Source organism: Vicia villosa, unplaced genomic scaffold (assembly GCF_029867415.1).
Source record: "Vicia villosa cultivar HV-30 ecotype Madison, WI unplaced genomic scaffold, Vvil1.0 ctg.000747F_1_1, whole genome shotgun sequence".
In the NCBI taxonomy this organism is placed as follows: domain Eukaryota; kingdom Viridiplantae; phylum Streptophyta; class Magnoliopsida; order Fabales; family Fabaceae; genus Vicia; species Vicia villosa.
The window spans coordinates 557,780-575,117 of record NW_026705336.1 but is presented as its reverse complement, the minus strand read 5'-3'; the positions used below and the strand labels follow the sequence as shown (position 1 = coordinate 575,117).

The 17,338-nt window shown below is 34.4% G+C and overlaps 2 protein-coding genes across 2 annotated transcripts; one reads left to right on the top strand and one right to left on the bottom strand.

Annotated features, from left to right (window-relative positions):
- Positions 1-9,819: 9,819 nt before the first annotated feature.
- Positions 9,820-13,613, top strand: LOC131630921 (gamma-tocopherol methyltransferase, chloroplastic-like). Its single transcript, XM_058901667.1, has 6 exons — positions 9,820-10,399; positions 11,655-11,824; positions 12,152-12,256; positions 12,372-12,575; positions 12,793-12,895; positions 13,292-13,613. Exons 1-6 carry the CDS (start codon positions 10,030-10,032, stop codon positions 13,396-13,398), a joined length of 1,059 nt encoding a protein of 352 aa, XP_058757650.1. The 5' UTR covers positions 9,820-10,029; the 3' UTR covers positions 13,399-13,613.
- A 1,244-nt stretch (positions 13,614-14,857) lies between these two features.
- LOC131630899 (uncharacterized mitochondrial protein AtMg00810-like) lies at positions 14,858-15,629 on the bottom strand. Its single transcript, XM_058901640.1, has 2 exons — positions 15,350-15,629; positions 14,858-15,132 (listed from the first exon to the last, which is right to left on the bottom strand). The coding sequence occupies exons 1-2, from the start codon at positions 15,627-15,629 to the stop codon at positions 14,858-14,860; spliced, it is 555 nt and encodes a 184-aa protein (XP_058757623.1).
- Positions 15,630-17,338: the final 1,709 nt, after the last annotated feature.

The following is a 17,338-nucleotide window of genomic DNA, read 5'->3' as shown; positions in this document are numbered from 1 at the left end:
TATGCTATGGTCATATGGTGCTGAGTTAAAGAGAGCTTCTATAGGAAATACATTCAAACTGAACATTCACACTCCTGGGCCAGGGTTGCAACCAAGATTTGAGAAATGTTACATGTGTTTGGATGGGACCAAAAAGGCAGTTACACAATCATGTAGACCCTTCATAGGTTTAGATGGTTGTCATCTTAAGAACAAGTATGGTGGAATCTTATTGATTGCAGTTGGGAGGGACCCAAATGATCAGTATCTACCCCTTGCATTTGGTGTTGTTGAGACTGAGTCAAAAGAAACATGGAGTTGGTTCATGAAGCTTCTCATTGAAGATATTGGTGACAAGAGGTGGTGTTTTATGTCAGACCAAAAAAATGTATATATGTAACTTTTTGCACACTAAGTAAATGCACTTGTTTCTGTCATGTTGACTTGTACATGTTCTGCACTATATGCTAGTCAATTGCTTTCATTTTAGTAATTCAGTTTTGCACTATATGCTATTCATTTGACTTCAATTTTTCTGTCATGGTTTATGTCATGCTGACTTGAACATGTAATGCACTATATGCTAGTCAATTGCTTTCATTTTAGTAATTCAGTTTTGCACTATATGCTATTCATTTGACTTCAGTTTCTGTCATGGTTTTTGTCATGATTCAGTTTTTCACAATATGCAATTTATGTTCTTCATTTTCTGTCAGGGACTTGTTCAAGTTTTTGAAGAGGAATACCCTGCTTATGAACATAGGTTCTGCTTAAGGCATTTGTACGCCAACTTTAAAAATAAGTTTGGTGGTGGAACTCTATTCAGAGATCTCATGATGGCTGCTGCTAAGGCTACATATTTTGAAGCACATGATGCAAAAATGATGGAGATTAAGGAGGCCAGTCCTGAAGCATTTGAGTGGGTGAATGCAATTCCAAAACATAAATGGTGTAAGCATGCTTTTCCATTGTATTCCAAATGTGATGTTTTAATGAATAACCTTAGTGAGTCGGTTAATGCTACCATTCTAATGCAAAGAGATAAGCCTGTTTGAATGGATTAGGAACTACCTAATGGGTAGGTTTGCAACACTTAGGGAGAAAGTAGAGAATTACAAATTTGAGATGATGTCAAAACCACTTAGGAGGTTAGATAGAGAGATTGAAAAGAGTGCTAGTTGGTTACCAACATATGCTGGACAGTTGAAGTTCCAGGTGACACATGTCCAGTTTACAGATAGTTTTGTTGTAGATTTAGGTAAAAAATCTTGTTCATGCAACTTCTGGGATTTGGTGGGTATCCCTTGCAGACATGTTGTGGCTGCCATTCACAAAAAGGTAGATGACCCTATCAAATATGTTAGTGAGTGCTACTTTAGGTCCACTTATTTGTCCTGTTATAATGAAGTTGTCACACCCATAAACGGGCAAAATAAATGGCCCAAGACTGATGCTCCAGAAATATTACCACCACTATACAAAAGGGGTCCAGGCAGGCCCAAAAAACTTAGGAGGAGGGAGGTAGATGAGTCAACCCAAGGCAGATGGCAAAGGACAAACACAACTCACAGATGCAAAATATGTCATGTATATGGCCATAATGCAAGAACTTGTAAGAAGGGTAAGCAAGTCGTGGTTGTACCTGGTGAAGGAGCAAGAACTGTTGAAAGAACCACTCAAGCTAGTCAATCTGCACCTGTGATATCAGGACCAAAGAAAAGGGTAATTAACTGCAACTTATATACTAATTATGTACCAATTCTTGTACCAATACTGATGTAATAATTGTTGTAACTTGTTTCATGTTGTAAACAGGGTAGGCCTAAGGGATCAGTTAACAAAGCTGGCCCTAGTAAAAAGACAGTTAACTCTAACAACGCTGGTAATTCACAACCAAATGTGCAAGCTGAAAATGTGCAAGATGGAAGTGGTGTGCAAACTGACAATGGGGAGGCTGCAAGTGTGCAAAATGATGGTGGGCAAGCTGAAAATGGGAAACCTGATGGTGCAATTCCAACTCAGGCTTCTACAACTTCAAGAGAAGCACTGAGAATGTATTGTGGTCTTTCTCCTGAGGATTTGGAAGCTTTGTTGAATGGGCAGGATGAGAATGACATACTTGATATTCAACCACTAAGTGTTGACACTTCTGCACCACCTAATGCTGATCAGAACTTTAGTGCACCTGTGACCCAAACTGCTAACATTAATCAAGATGCTGATATGAACCATGATGCCTCACCTATTAAGAGAACTAAGCCCAGGATGTTTTTTGGTCCACGTCCAAAGATAAGCAAGTCTACAAAAGCTATGTCTCCAAATGCTAAAAAGCCAAAGTCTCCACTACCAAATATGTCAAAGTCTCCAATTCAACATGAGTCTCCAAAGCAAATTATGAGTGATCCTGTAATTACTTAATATACTTCATTTCAATATATATGTTGTGAAACTTATGATTTAGGATGTGTACTAATTCTGTAATTTTAGGTGAAGGCTATGATAAGCAAAAAAAAGAGAGCAACACATGGTGGGACACCTACAAGGAAAAGCGACCGCATAATGACTTTGAAAACCCGTGCTATAACTGGCCCTGGAAAGGATTCTGATGATCCACTTGTCATCCAAGATGAAGACTTTAAAGTTGACAACGGTGTTGGAAAGACCTCTTGGAAGAATATCAAGAAGAATATGACTCAATGATTTATAATATATGCAAACTTTTGTTGTTTTGAAGTGATGATATGTATGCACACTTTTGTAATATTGTTATGTAGTGATGTTGTATGCTTTATGTGAACTAGTGCTTTATGTGAACTAGTGCTTTATGCACTCTTTTGGAACCTCTGTAACATGTAGTGAACTAGTGCTTTATGCACTCTTTTGGAATTAATATAACATGTTTTGAACTAGTGCTTTATGCACATTTTAAACCTATGTCATGTTATTTCTCCACTGTCAATTAATATGCTTTCAACTTATGCACATTTTGAAACCTATGTCATGTTATTTCTGTTATGTGTTTACAATTAACATGAGATTTACACACATCTTTTTTCTTCCATGGCCTTATGCTCTCAACTTATGTACTGTCAATTTAACACCATCAATTACAGTTAAAACATAACAACATTAACAATAGATAACAACCATTGAACCATGATACACATGTTGTTTCAATTAAAATTATAGTTGAACCACAGTACAACCACATTACAAAAGAAACACCTTGTCAACACATTAGAACCACCCTACAATTGAACCACTAAACATATCATAAGCATTTCAATACCTCTGATCAATACTTGACAATAACTCTCATCAATACATATATTTCATTGCCAAATACAAATTTAACATAATGGAAACTACAAGACAAGTCTTAAGCATTTTTCCTAAATTTTCTTCTTCCTTGAGTTTCTTCTTTAGCATCTTGTTCTTCTTCTTCAGATTTTCGTGCAGATCTTTCAAATAAACCTTAGCATCAACTTCTTCAAACTCATACTTCAACTTTGGCACTTGATCAACTCCAACATCTCCCATCTCATCTGTCCATATAAACAAATCACAAGTACCGACAGTATTCCAGAAAGGACATCTCCAGAATAATCTCCCTTTGTTTGCTCCCTTCTTGCAAAGGTAAGACACCATCGGTCTGTTACATCCACATAGCCGACCAGTTCGAGTCTTCAACGAAGCGGATGAAAACGACCAATCCGAGCTTGCCTTCTCCATGGAAGAAAGAAACGGAGAAATAATGAATGGAAGATGAAGAATGGGTACGCGAAGGAAGAAAGGAACGAAGCAACAATGGACGAAGAGAGAGCTGATAGATGAAGAAAGGAATTAGGTTAAACTAATTTGTCATCAGGCTATAATAAGAAATTAATCCACGTAGGTCAACGGAAAAAAAATCAAAACATAATTAAAAGACACCTGTCCTGCCACGTAGGAGTCCGTTAACTCCACTTGACGTTGGGGGACTATTGTTGTGGATGGAAAATATTAGGAGGTTGCAACATTAAAGGAAATGTTTAGAGGGACTAAACTTGATAACTGCAATATTTATAGGGACCAAAAACATATTTAACCCTAAAAAAAACACCTTCAATTGATTTGATTTTTCTCCTATAAAATAGTTGCTGAATATTTTAATATTTTTTCAACAAATCTTGTTTCTTTAAATATATTTTAGATTGATATCTTTTTTTTAATAATTAGACTAGTTTTTTTTTGTCTTTCTTATATTTTAAAGCCCATAAGATACGAGTTTCCAAATGTTTTCAATAATATATTCCCACAGTTGACAGGGTGGGAAATCTAACCCTTGATTTAAAATCAAACAATTTCTATCATACATCCAATAAAATTAGGAAATTTCTTTATCCACCTCCATGTCTTCTTGGTCACCTCTGACGAAAAACTCAAAATACCCATAACTTCGGAAATGCATTTTTGAAACGCATTTTTTTCTTCAAAATTTGTCTTATTTCGGAAATGCACTTCCGAAAACACGAAAAAAAAGTGTTTTCGGAGATGCATTTCCGAAAACACCATTTTTTTTTGGAGAGGGGTGTCTTCAGAGATGCATATCCGAAATATTCTAAGACCAAATTGGTCTTGGAATGTTTCGGATATTCACTTCGGAAAGAATTCAATAATTATTAAAAAAATTAAAATCAAGGTGAATCAATACAATTAATAGGTATAAAATGAAGGTGAATCAATAAAATCAAAGTGAATCAAAATTTCCTAAACAATTTTAAAGTTAAAAATTATTTTACTAACTTATATAAATTAAAAACATTTTAATTTCATAAGTAAATTTTGAATTATATAAAATTAAATATAAAATTTATTCATTAAATAAAATTAAGACAAAATTTTTTTTTAATTTTTTTAAACTAAATAAAAAATTATAATTTATTTTTAATTATGAAAAATAATTTTTTTATCATAATTCATTATGAAAAATAATTTTTTTTATCATTATTATTATTATTATTATTAGTCTTACTTGATCTCTTTCAATATTATTATCAACCGTAGAAACATGAATTAAAATTATTCATAACTACATTTTAATAGTTGGAATTATTTTAAATTTTTTGTAATTGAAATTATTTTAATTTTTCTAATTAAAATTATTTTAAATCTTAAAATATGAATCAAAATAGAAATATATAATAATTATTATTCATAACTCATAAATTATATCAAAATATATAATTATTATTCATTACTCATAAATTATATCAAATTTATGATATGTGAATTAATTAATATCCCAAAATTTTTAATTTTTGAAGTTATAAAATTTTTTTATTTTTTTTTTGTTTTTTCGGAGATGCATCTCCGAATTAATTAAAATCTCAATTTTTAAAATTTTTTATCTGGAAAAATTTTAAAAAAAATATTTTGGAAATACATCTCCGAAGCAGGGGTTTTCGCTAGGGGTGACCCCATAGGAAAGGTGGATAAAAAAATTTCCTAAAATTAATCATAAACAAACAACCTAAGCAACTATACCAACACGAAATCCAAGTAGTAAGAGATATGTTTGTTTAAAACTTCCAACCATATATCTTTCTGTTAGGTTGATTCTATCCTCCATTATTTCTTAAAATTTATAAGCCCAAAAAATCATACTATCTTATCTTTTAGAGTCGGTTAGAAAATGTAGAAATAACATTTCATATTTGTTTTCAGACTCAGAGAAAATAACAATTCAAAAATAATAAATTTTCTAAATCATCCATTATACAATGTACTTGTTTCGTTACCTACTTAGAATTATTTATTCAAAAATAATAATTTTTCTAAATCATCCATCATGTATAATATCAATTTATTCATTTCTTTAAAAAGCATCATAAATTTATTTCATTTTATTTTTGACAATTTTTTTATAGACTCCATGGCTTCTAAGGAATCCGTGGCGAAATTTCATAAATGTTTTTATATTTCGAAAGTGCATATCCGAATGCATTTTTGTTTGAAAAAAAAGTGATTTCAGATGTACACATCCGAAAAAATCATTTAAAAAAAATATATACATTTGGAAATGCACTTTTGAAATCACTCTCTAGGATATTTTGAAAATGCACTTTTGAAATATCATAACGCATAAACAACTCCTTTTTTGTTCTGAATACCTTGTAATTTCGCAAACATAAGCAACTGATTCACAATATTACCTTCACTGCATATCATAACATTTTCAACCTGTTCGCATATATTATAACCTCCATACTCACCCAACCAACTGAAACCCATCAATTTGTGGATCCACCTCTTTGTTGGTAATTTTTTTTGCATTTTTAGATGTTTTCTACCACAAAATTCAAAATTCTTGCATCTACGTTTGATTTAGACTGTCATTGAGATTTGGGGTTCAATTTCGGATCATTGATATTGAGGTTGTTGTTTGTTGATTTTGAGAATTTGGGTGATTGGTTCAGTGTTTGAAAGGAGAATAAGTCATGGCCATGAAGGGTTTTTGTTCTCGGAGATGCATATTCGAAAACACCAAAAAATGAGTGTTTTCGGAGATGCATCTCCGAAATAATTTAAAATGTAAAAATCGGTGATTTCAGATATGCATCTCCAAAATTGTCTTGTTTTTTTACGTTGTGTCCTATTGCAAGTGGTTACACGCAACCATGGCTACCAAGATAGTCTTTTCGTTATGAAGGTGCACCATGTTTTTCATGGTTCACCCATTCAATCAGTTTTTAAAATTCTTCACACGTAGACCTCGAATATTTTCTGAGTATGTCTAAGAGAAAATAAACCTTGACATCATGCTGAATCAACAAAACTTCGCTGCACTTTAAAAAAGTGGAAAAGAGTGTCAAAGTTGGCACGATTTTTTGTACTCATACCAATATTGAAAGACTTTAACATAAACGCAACTCATTGAATACAATTGCGAAGAAGAGATTCCTAGATGATTTAAGATGTTCAACTCAAAGTCATTGAAAGAAATGTGAAACTCTATATGAGAAAACAAACAATTGCGAAAAGGGAAGACATATCCCTCATAATTGCTGCATAACTTATTGTTTTCTTTGGGGGAAGCACTCCCCAGTCCAAGGGAGAATCCACCTTGGTGAAGGCATGATTCAGACCTCCATTGCCTACAAAGACAGAGACGACTTTTAATGTTTTTTGATCCATCCACACAACCAGAATGTCTTTCGTCATGTTCTGGGTTTCTGGGGAAAATTCATCTATTTTTAAATTATTTCCAACACACAAAAAAGAACGACCGTAAGTAAAAGCACGAGATTGAAATTTCAACCACCACACTATTTCACTATATGTGGGGTTATAATATAAGCACAGCGATTCCCTCTAACGTAGGTTTGGGCCTTGCATTCCTATCTAAAATCATCTATGATATTGAGATTCATCAAATTTAGAGCAAGAAAAGCAAAACCCATAGCAACCTTTATGGGTTGATACCCCGTACCATCTTTCCACACTCAATCGCAACTTTTTCTCTTAAATCCTTTATAACCATATTCTTTAAAAACCCTAGTGAAGAAAAATTAAGTAAAAGAAGAGAAAAAGGTTTTGATTCATTATCTTAAAAAAGATGAACTTGATGATTCACATGAAGTAGTATTTTCCAGAAGAAAAGGCATTGATACATTAGAATTATGGTCGATGGGAAACTGTTCACAAATACGAGAGGAAATTGCAAAAACACGAAAAAACTTTTAAGTCTCACGGATGGAGAAAAAAATAATTACCTCCAAAATTCATTATATATTTTCCAATAGGACAAAAGTACTATCCATGATACAAGACATTAGCAAGTGCGACCACACCACCAAAAATCGAGATCTCACATAAAACTGATCAAAAAACTCGTGTACCCTAAGATGAGGGGGCATATTATTATCAGTCCTAGGGACACGTGTCAAAACCCTCATGTGAAACATTCCAAGTCGCGAGAAAGACATTAAATGTGTTGATACTCAATGTTATCGGTGTTCGTTCAAGACATTTGATCCACTTTGTTGTACTAGAGGCCATACAAGGAACCTGTACAACAAAACCCTCGTTCCAACATGTAGAAACAAGAGTTTCAAGGATAACTGTTCTCGACTATTCATGAAGCCTGCGCTTGAAGGTCCAACTATAAGCGCCATACGGAAAACGCGAGGATAAATGAGCCCCCCTCAAGCATGAGGCACGAGATTTGAGTTTCTAAATTACTCCCTTTCATTGAATTTGATCGAACGGTGAACTGTACAAGGCGTCTGATCAAGCAAAAACAATTTTCACCGTTCACGATATACAAACACGCCACACCTCTGCTTCATGTATTCTATTCATTCATGCATTCGAACTACTTTCCATTCATTCACTATCTTAGCATTGAAATGCTAACTTTGCATATCCATCCACTCTACCGTATCAAAAGCACACTCCACCACATGTGAACTTCATTTCATCATGTCACCACTTATTTCTGAAACAAAACAATTGTAATTTTCTTTTCTTTTTTAGTGGAAAATATTATTACATAAATACTACTAGTTTAATTAAATTTTATCAAATTCTTTTCTTATTAATTAATTAAATTGATAAATTTTTTAAATATTACTTTATTTATATTTTAATAATATTTAAAAATAATTATTTAACTATTTTATTAATAATTTTAAATATATATAGAAAAAAGGGATATGCACTGACAGTGTAAAATATTATTACACTGTCAACTAATCACAACCATGTATCCAATTAAAACACAATTTTAATTTTAAAAAAAACTAATATGACATGAGAAGTGTTTGATGGGGTTTGATTAATTAGAAAAATCTCAAATTCTCAATTAATTGGGAAAAAATTTCTGTAGTTACATCTACGGGTGGCAAAACGGGCAATGGCCCGCCGGGCCAGCCCGCGTACCCGTCAAAAAATGGCGGGTTGGGTTGAGATTTTAGGCCTGCCGTTCGCCAAAACCCGCCCCACCAAAATCTGCCGCCTGCCATACATGTCCCGCCAAAGCCCGCCCCTCCTTCAAAACTCACTTTTTTTAGTTAATTCTAGTAATTGCAATTCTTGATGGTTTATTTATACATTTATTTATAAATATATGTAATATTTTTTAAGTAAATTTGTTAAAAAATTGCTTTTATAAAAAAATATTTTAAAAAATGAGTGAAAAGTTTAATTAAAAGGTAAAAAAAGCCTATTAATCTATTAAAAATATAAATAAAAATAGGCGGGTAAGCCCGCCGCCCGCCAGATCGCCATCTTGGCGGAGCTGACATGACTTTTCTGCCCATTTTACTTGGCGGCCATGCCCGCCCCGCTCGTTTTTTGGCAGGCATAAGGCTGAGCATGCGGCGGGCGGCCCGTTTTGCCACCCCAGGTTTGATGGGGTTTGACAATAAAGTGTTCCGTAGATGTATCCACGGAACTTGAGATTTTCCCAATTTAGTTTCACCATGTTTTATACGTTTCCGTAGATGTATATAAGAAAATAAACTAAATTTTTTCAAAATATAGCATACTTCTGAATGTGCATCTACGAAAGCTGAAGGTAAAAATAAAATTTTGTGTGATGTTTAAGAGATTCATGAAGTTGATTGAGAAATCTTCTAACAAAGAATCCTCTAGGACAGTTTGATATTTTTAGGAAAAAATATGTTATTGGAAAAAACAAACTCCAAACAATTGATATTATACATGTATGTACCAATGAAATTATTTATAGAAAAACAGATACACTGACTGCAACACCACCACGGAATCCAACAAGTTAGGTATGAATATGATTGTTTAAAATTTCCAATCTATATGTACAAACCCAATTTTATCCTCCATCATTTCTTAAATTTATAATCACAAAAAAGTACAATAATCTTATCTTCTACCCTCTCAGAAAATAACATTTCATTTTAGTTTTCAGAATCAGACAATTCAAAAAATTAATTTTCAGAATTTTTTTATTTCTTCAAAAAAAAGCTGCACAAATTTATTGCAATTTATTTTGTTGCGTCGTGTCCACTTGCAAGTGGTTAGAAACAAACCATGTCGACGACGAGAGTCTCTTCATTATTACGCTGCACCCCCACGTTCCATAGTTCTTCGATTCAGCGAAAAAGTTTCTGCAACAGAGACGCTGTTACTACTACAGCGTTTAGCAGAAGAAGTAGTTACGTTGGTGTATCAATGGCGGTGACAACTAGGGAGCAAGAGATTGTGTTGGAGGAAGAGAAGAAGAAGCTTCAGTTAGGGATTGCTGAGTTTTACGATGAGTCTTCTGGTATATGGGAGAATATTTGGGGGGACCATATGCATCATGGATTTTATGATCCGGATTCTACGGTTTCGGTTTCGGATCATCGGGAAGCTCAGATCCGAATGATTGAACAGTCTTTGAAGTTTGCTTCTCTTTCTGGTATTCTTTTCGTTCTACTTTTTTTCTGTTTAGTGCTGCTCACTGTTGTATTGTATACTGTATTGGATTGTAGAACGAGCAATTCTTGCATGGACACGACCCTAAATCTACATTCTTAGGCACAACCAATAAGAAAGAGTCTTTTTTTAATTTATTTTAATTTTAATTTTGGTTTTAATTGGATTCATGGGGTGGTTGAGATTATGAAGGAGAGAGAAAAATCAATATTTATTTTTTTAATTAATTAAAATTTTGTGATTGGTTGTGTGTAAAACAATTTCTTAGTATGTGTCCACCTAAGAATTTTCCTTGTAGAACTGCTCTATTATTTTGCTTTTATGAAGCACATACACGGGCATCGACATTGACTAGTTGACACTGATAATTTGAAAAAAATGAATAAATTGAAAGTAAGTAGAAATGTCTGTGTCAGCTTGGAAATGATTTTTTTTTAGAGGTGTCGGTGTAAAAATGTCTTGTGTTAAGGTTTTTTATGCATTTAATGCAAATAGTACTTTGTTTTGTTGGGTTTTGAAATTGAGTGTGTATAAATCATATTCACTATTTCTAGTAATCTATTTGAGAAGACTGAAGAGGATGTTAATAGACTAGAAAATAAGGATTTTCAATCATTAGTTTATCACCTAAAGGTATAAATTAAATTGCCATTTTGGTAGGTGAGTGTGTTTGGTATCATCTTAGTCTTTGAATGTATCAAAATTAGAAAAAATGACATAAATATGTATTTTTTTGGTCAAATTTGTCTTTTGTTTTCTGATGTGTTTGTGTTATAATTTTCGTGTTTTTGGGTATACGTGTGTAATTTTACTATCTTGCTTCAAAAAGCTCGATCTTGATCACGCCGGCGACGAGAATGATCTTTCTTTGATCGTAGCACTCTCAGGCATTCTTAGCACATAAGATACTTTGATGTTATGATCCAAAACTCGATCTTGATTATATTAGTAATTGGTAATGGTTTGAAAAAATAGAAGTGATTAATTTAACTATCGACGTGGTGTACCATAGTGTCTGATATCAAATACACCTTCAATATGAAGTTTCGGTGCCACATAGAAAAAAGAATTCATTTATTGTTGATAAATCATAAACCATTTCTCAGTTGGAGAATACCAAGATACTGTGTTTGTGTAGTTTTAGATGTTATCAACAAAAGTGAATTTTCAATTTTTGCTGGTAAATTTGACCCTGACTATTATTGACTACTTGTTATTGAATGAATGGATATACTCAGAGGACTCAGCAAAATGTCCAAAGAGTATAGTTGATGTTGGGTGTGGCATAGGGGGCAGTTCAAGGTACATGGCCAAGAAATTTGGAGCAAGTTCTGTAGGCATCACTCTCAGTCCTGTCCAAGCTGAAAGAGCAAATGCACTAGCTGCTGCTCAAGGATTAGCTGACAAGGTTATTCTTTCTGGACATTTTCGCCTTTATCATCTATTTTTACACATTTTACTACTCGTTGCTTAATATTTGTTCAACTATGTTGTTATTGTCATAAAACCCTCGCCAAGGATCTTGGGAACTTGTATAGAATAAAATATACTCATGTGTGTTATATGTAGCACGACACTGACACATGTGGTTGTATACTTATTTTCAATCACTTCCACTTTCTTAAGTTATTACTGTGTCCATGTTTCAGTCAGTATCGTGTGTCTGTTATCTATATCAGTGATTCATTGTGTGGATGATATATTTATCTTTTATGTTTATATAATGTAATGATAGGTTTCCTTTCAAGTTGCTGATGCTCTAGAGCAACCATTCCCTGACGGCCAGTTTGATCTGGTGTGGTCGATGGAGAGTGGAGAGCATATGCCTAACAAACCAAAGGTTCCAATTCTCTTCTTGCCTCACTTGCATTCTACTTCACTTTCTCTGATATTTTATTTTCTTTATGCTTATAAAGTTGTAGTCAATTTCCAGTCTCATTCAAAATCTGTTTCAGTTTGTTGGAGAGTTAGTCCGGGTAGCAGCACCAGGTGGCACCATAATTATAGTAACGTGGTGCCATAGGGATCTTCGTCCGGATGAAAAATCCCTACAACCATGGGAGGAAAATCTCCTGAAGAAGATATGTGACTCATTTTATCTTCCAGCATGGTGCTCAACTGCTGAATATGTCCAATTGCTTGAGGCCATGTCCCTTCAGGTAGTTAATGAATACACCGAATTATAAAAATTTCATTCTCTGCTATGAGTTGAGACATTTGATAAAGTTCATTTGAGTCTAGTGTTGCTAATGTAAATGACATAATTGCATTATTGTATACAATAGTTTATTGGATAAGCACTTAATCAATCACACTATGTGTTATCAGTTTAGGCTGTGTTGCTATTTTGACATTGATTACTATCTATCTGTCTAGGACATCAAATCAGCAGATTGGTCTCCCTATGTTGCTCCATTTTGGCCAGCAGTGATACGTTCAGCATTAACATGGAAGGGTTTCACTTCAATCTTAAGGAGTGGTAAGCTCAACATTATACTCTAATACTATGTATTTATGATAACTTATCATGATTAATAAATAATATTTATTAAGAATACTTTTTAAAAAGTGTTAAACTCCTTCATTTATCTATGTGAAATGCCATGCTTACACAAAACTCTACACTACACCGTATAAAGTGCCTTGTTTCATAATTTTTTAATATTTTATTTGTATCTTGAAACATGTGCTTGTACAAGATTTGAAAACCACACTCACATGATAGAATACGGTGTAATATTATGGTGTCAAATTTAGTGTCATTGTAGCAACCCTCTTTATCTATATATAACTTCTTATGTTGTCTCATGTTTGAAATAATAATCTAAGTAGCACTGTAGATGACTGAGAATTATTTGATTTTTGTTGTGTGCAGGGCTAAAAACTATAAAAGGAGCTTTGGCTATGCCATTGATGATAGAAGGATTCAGGAAGGGTGTAATTAAGTTTGCCATTATCACATGTCGAAAGCCTGAAAACTAGGAGGGTGAATGATTTTATATTTTAGTATAATGAAACAGATTTCTTACATGTCATTGATTTTGTTAGTTCACAAATAGAAGAAGTAAAGATACATGTTCTGCTACATAAAATTCTATTAGGATTGAATAAGAGATATTGAAGGAAAAATGTAACCTACAATTGAAATGGTTGCTCAATATTGCTTTACAAAGAAACAAAAAAGTCTTAATATTCCATTTATAGTTCTTGTACTGTATCATCATTGTTTACCGAAGCCCCCTTTTGAATGTATTTCCTTTTCAGTGAATTTTCTTGATATATTCATGTGTTAATTTGAAAGTCATGGTTATTCTCATCAATTGGTTTTAATTGACCCAAATTTGGCTTATCACCAATTGAATATCGATCCCTCTGTCATATACTTAGAGCAAGGGGAGGGTGTGTGTCCATTACATTGAACCAGTCTTGCTCTAAAGATTAGTATTATCAAATTCGGTGAGGTACAAACTACTATCATTTATGGATGTCTATTATGAGTATTATCAAATTCTTATGCATGAAGAAGATAGAGAAAAAAATTGTTTTCATGACAGAGCATACAATTATCAATACTACATTATGCCTTTCGGCTTGGAGAACATGGGTGCTACATGCCAAAGAATGATGAACAAGCTTTTTGGAGAGGAAATTTATACATAGGTTGCATAATTCAGTGAAGAGATGTTGCATGATAAACACCTCACTAGCATATTCAACCGGGTCCGAAAATACACCATGAGACTTCAGCCCGAGAAATGTACCTTAAAGGTTGCGATCGGTAAATTTTTGTGTTTCTATTTAATAGAAAGAGACATCAAATCCAACCTAGATAAGATCAAAAATGTGATTAAAATGGAGACCACGAACACGAAGAAGAAGATAATGAAGTTAAATGAGATGTTTACCGCTCTCCTAGATTCATCTCATAGTCATCCGAACACGGCCTACCATCCTATAGCTTTCAAAGGGAAGAGGTACAATTTGATTAGACCCCAGAATGCGAAGTGTTCACGTCGTTAAATGTAGCAATGTCCACCCCCACCAATCATGTCTAAAGCATTGGCTAGAGAAACTCCAATCCTTTACCTAGATATGTCTACCAAAGTAGTAAGCGTTGTCCTCATCCGTGAGGTGGGTATTTTACAGAGCCCGATATATTTCGTATCCCAAACACTACCCGACTCAAAAATCCATTACCAGAAGATTGAGAAAATTTCTTTAGCCTTAATCATAGCTTCGAGAAAGTTGTGACGTTACTTTTTGGCACATAATGTCGTCGTCGGGACTAAACAACCTCTTAAGCAAGTCCTCCTCAAGCCGTACCTCACATGACGATTGACAAAATGGTCAATCAAAATATTTGAGTTCAATATCTTCTTTGAGCAAAGGAAAGTTTTAAGGACCGAAGTTTTTGCATATTTCATTGCATAAATGGCGCGATCTACATGCTTAAATGCACAATGTGGATTGTCTTCACGGACTGATCACCCGATACAAGAGGAAGAGGTGTGGGGCTCATCTTTGAGAGAGAAGTAATGCTGGTAGTAGAAGTATCCTCGTATTTTGAATTCCAAACTACCAAAAAATAAGCAAAGTACAGAGCTTTTATTGGTCTCACTCTAGCCTCAGAAATGGGAGCAGAAAAATCAAATGAGGAACATATTTGCATTTGGTCATCTTCTAAGTCAAGGTGGCAGCGCAAACCAAGGACCCTTGCTGTAGAAGTATGTTACATTAATAAGAGATAAGTTGTATGTGTTTAGATCATCTGTATCTCTGCACCAATTGGAATCGGTAAAATCAAGAAAAATTCATTTTCTGCCCGTATCCGCTGCGGGAAAGAGAATTCTGCAACCAATAGATTCTTTGATGTATCTGAGGATTCTTTTGACTATTTTCAAGTGAGACACCTTCGATCTCTCCATGAATCTACTTGCAATATCCGCACTAAATGCCAAATCTGGTCTCGTATTGCACAAGTAACGTAATGATCTAATCAACCTTCTATATTGAGTTGGGTCTACGTTCTGCTCCTCTTCATTCTTGGACAGCTGCAACCTTGATTCAGCTGGTGTAATGACAACATTACAATGCTCCTCATCACACTTCTTCAATATCTCAAGAGCATATCTCCTTTGATGCATAAGCAGTCCCTTTTCGGATTTGTGGAGCTTTATGCCAAGGAAGTATGTCACGATACCAAGGTCACTCATCTCGAATTCTTTCTAAGCTCACTCTTGAACTTAGAAATACTCTTCTCATTGCTGCTTGTGATAAACAAATTATCTACGTATAGACAAAGAATGATCATCCCTTTACTTATTTTCGTCTTCACATAAGCTCCATGTTCGGATACACATTTCTTGAAGCCAACCTCAACTAGGAAACCATATATCCGTTTATTCCAAGCTCTTGGAGCTTGTAGAATCTTTCCTCTTGTTATTTCATAACAAAACAGGGGGTTGTTCCACATACACTTCTTCTTCAAGCAGACCGTTCAAAAATGATGACTTCATATCCATTTGATAGATAGACCAATTGTTGATATTCGCAATACCAAAAACTAGCCTCATGGTTCCGATTCTAGCAACCGGTGCAAATACCTCATCAAAGTCTATACCATCTCTTTGCAAAAATCCCTTTGCAACTAATAGAGTATTATGCTTGATTATTCCACCTTTGAGATTTTCCTTCACCTTATAGACTCATCTTACACCAATCAACTTCTTTCTTTTCGAAAGATCAACTAACTCCCAAGTACTATTTTTCTCGATCGATTCTAGCCCCTCCTTCATAAAACAAATCCACTTTGGATCACTTACGGTCTCTTCCATTTTAACGGGCTCGAATTTGGCCATAAATGCAAAATGGACAAAATCACCATCATCATTGATTTCGTTATCGTGTAATATCTCACAATCTTAGAGTCTTTGAGGAAAACCTCTCTGCCTAGTTGGTCGTCTCACATTTTCACCAGCTCTGGATTGGACACGTTACTTTTCTACACTTTCCCTTTCTTCAGAATCTGGAAATTTGAAGTTGTAACTGGTTAACAGTTTCATGTAAAGGGTTAACGCCTACATGTAACTGGTTAACAATTGGCTGTAATTGGTTACAAGCTTCTCCATTTGCTTCAATTCATCGATTACAACATCCAAGCTGATCACAATCCTCCTGTTTTTAGCATCAAACAACTTGTAACCTCCAGTAGAGTGATACCCTACTAGTATCATCATCTCTCCTTTGTCATCCAACTTCTTTCTAAGTTGACCCGAATACATCGATACGTAATGAAATAGAAAACTCTCAAATGGTTTAGATTCGGTTTGAATCTATCCATGTCTCTTCCAGTGTTATCTTCTTAAACTTCTTTATAGGATACCTATTCAACAAATAGGCACTTTTGGATACCGCTTCTCCCCACAACTCTTTCAGCAAGTTCTTCCCCTTTAAAATACTTCTCAACATGTTCATAATCGATCGATTCTTTCTCCCGGAGGCACCGTTTTGTTGCGGTGTATAGGGTGGTACTATCTCATGCATTATCTCCTCTTCATTACAAAACTTGTCAAAGTCATTTGAGACATACTCGCCTCCACCATCCGCTTTGAGAACTTTGAGCTTGAGACTGCTTTGCCGCTCAACCATGGACTTAAAATGCTTAAACACTTCGAATACCTCTTCCTTTATCTTGATTAGGTATGTCTATATATTTTTACTATAATCTCCGATAAAAGTGACAAAATACCTATTGACACCACACAAATTAACTTGAATCAGCCCACACACATCAGAATACACCACTTCAAGGTGATGCTTGATTCTACAACCTATATCCTTGCTGAATTCAACCTTGTGTTGTTTGCTTGCACTCACTTTTCACAAATTTCATCTGATATGTTGATGGATTGCAACCTGGTTA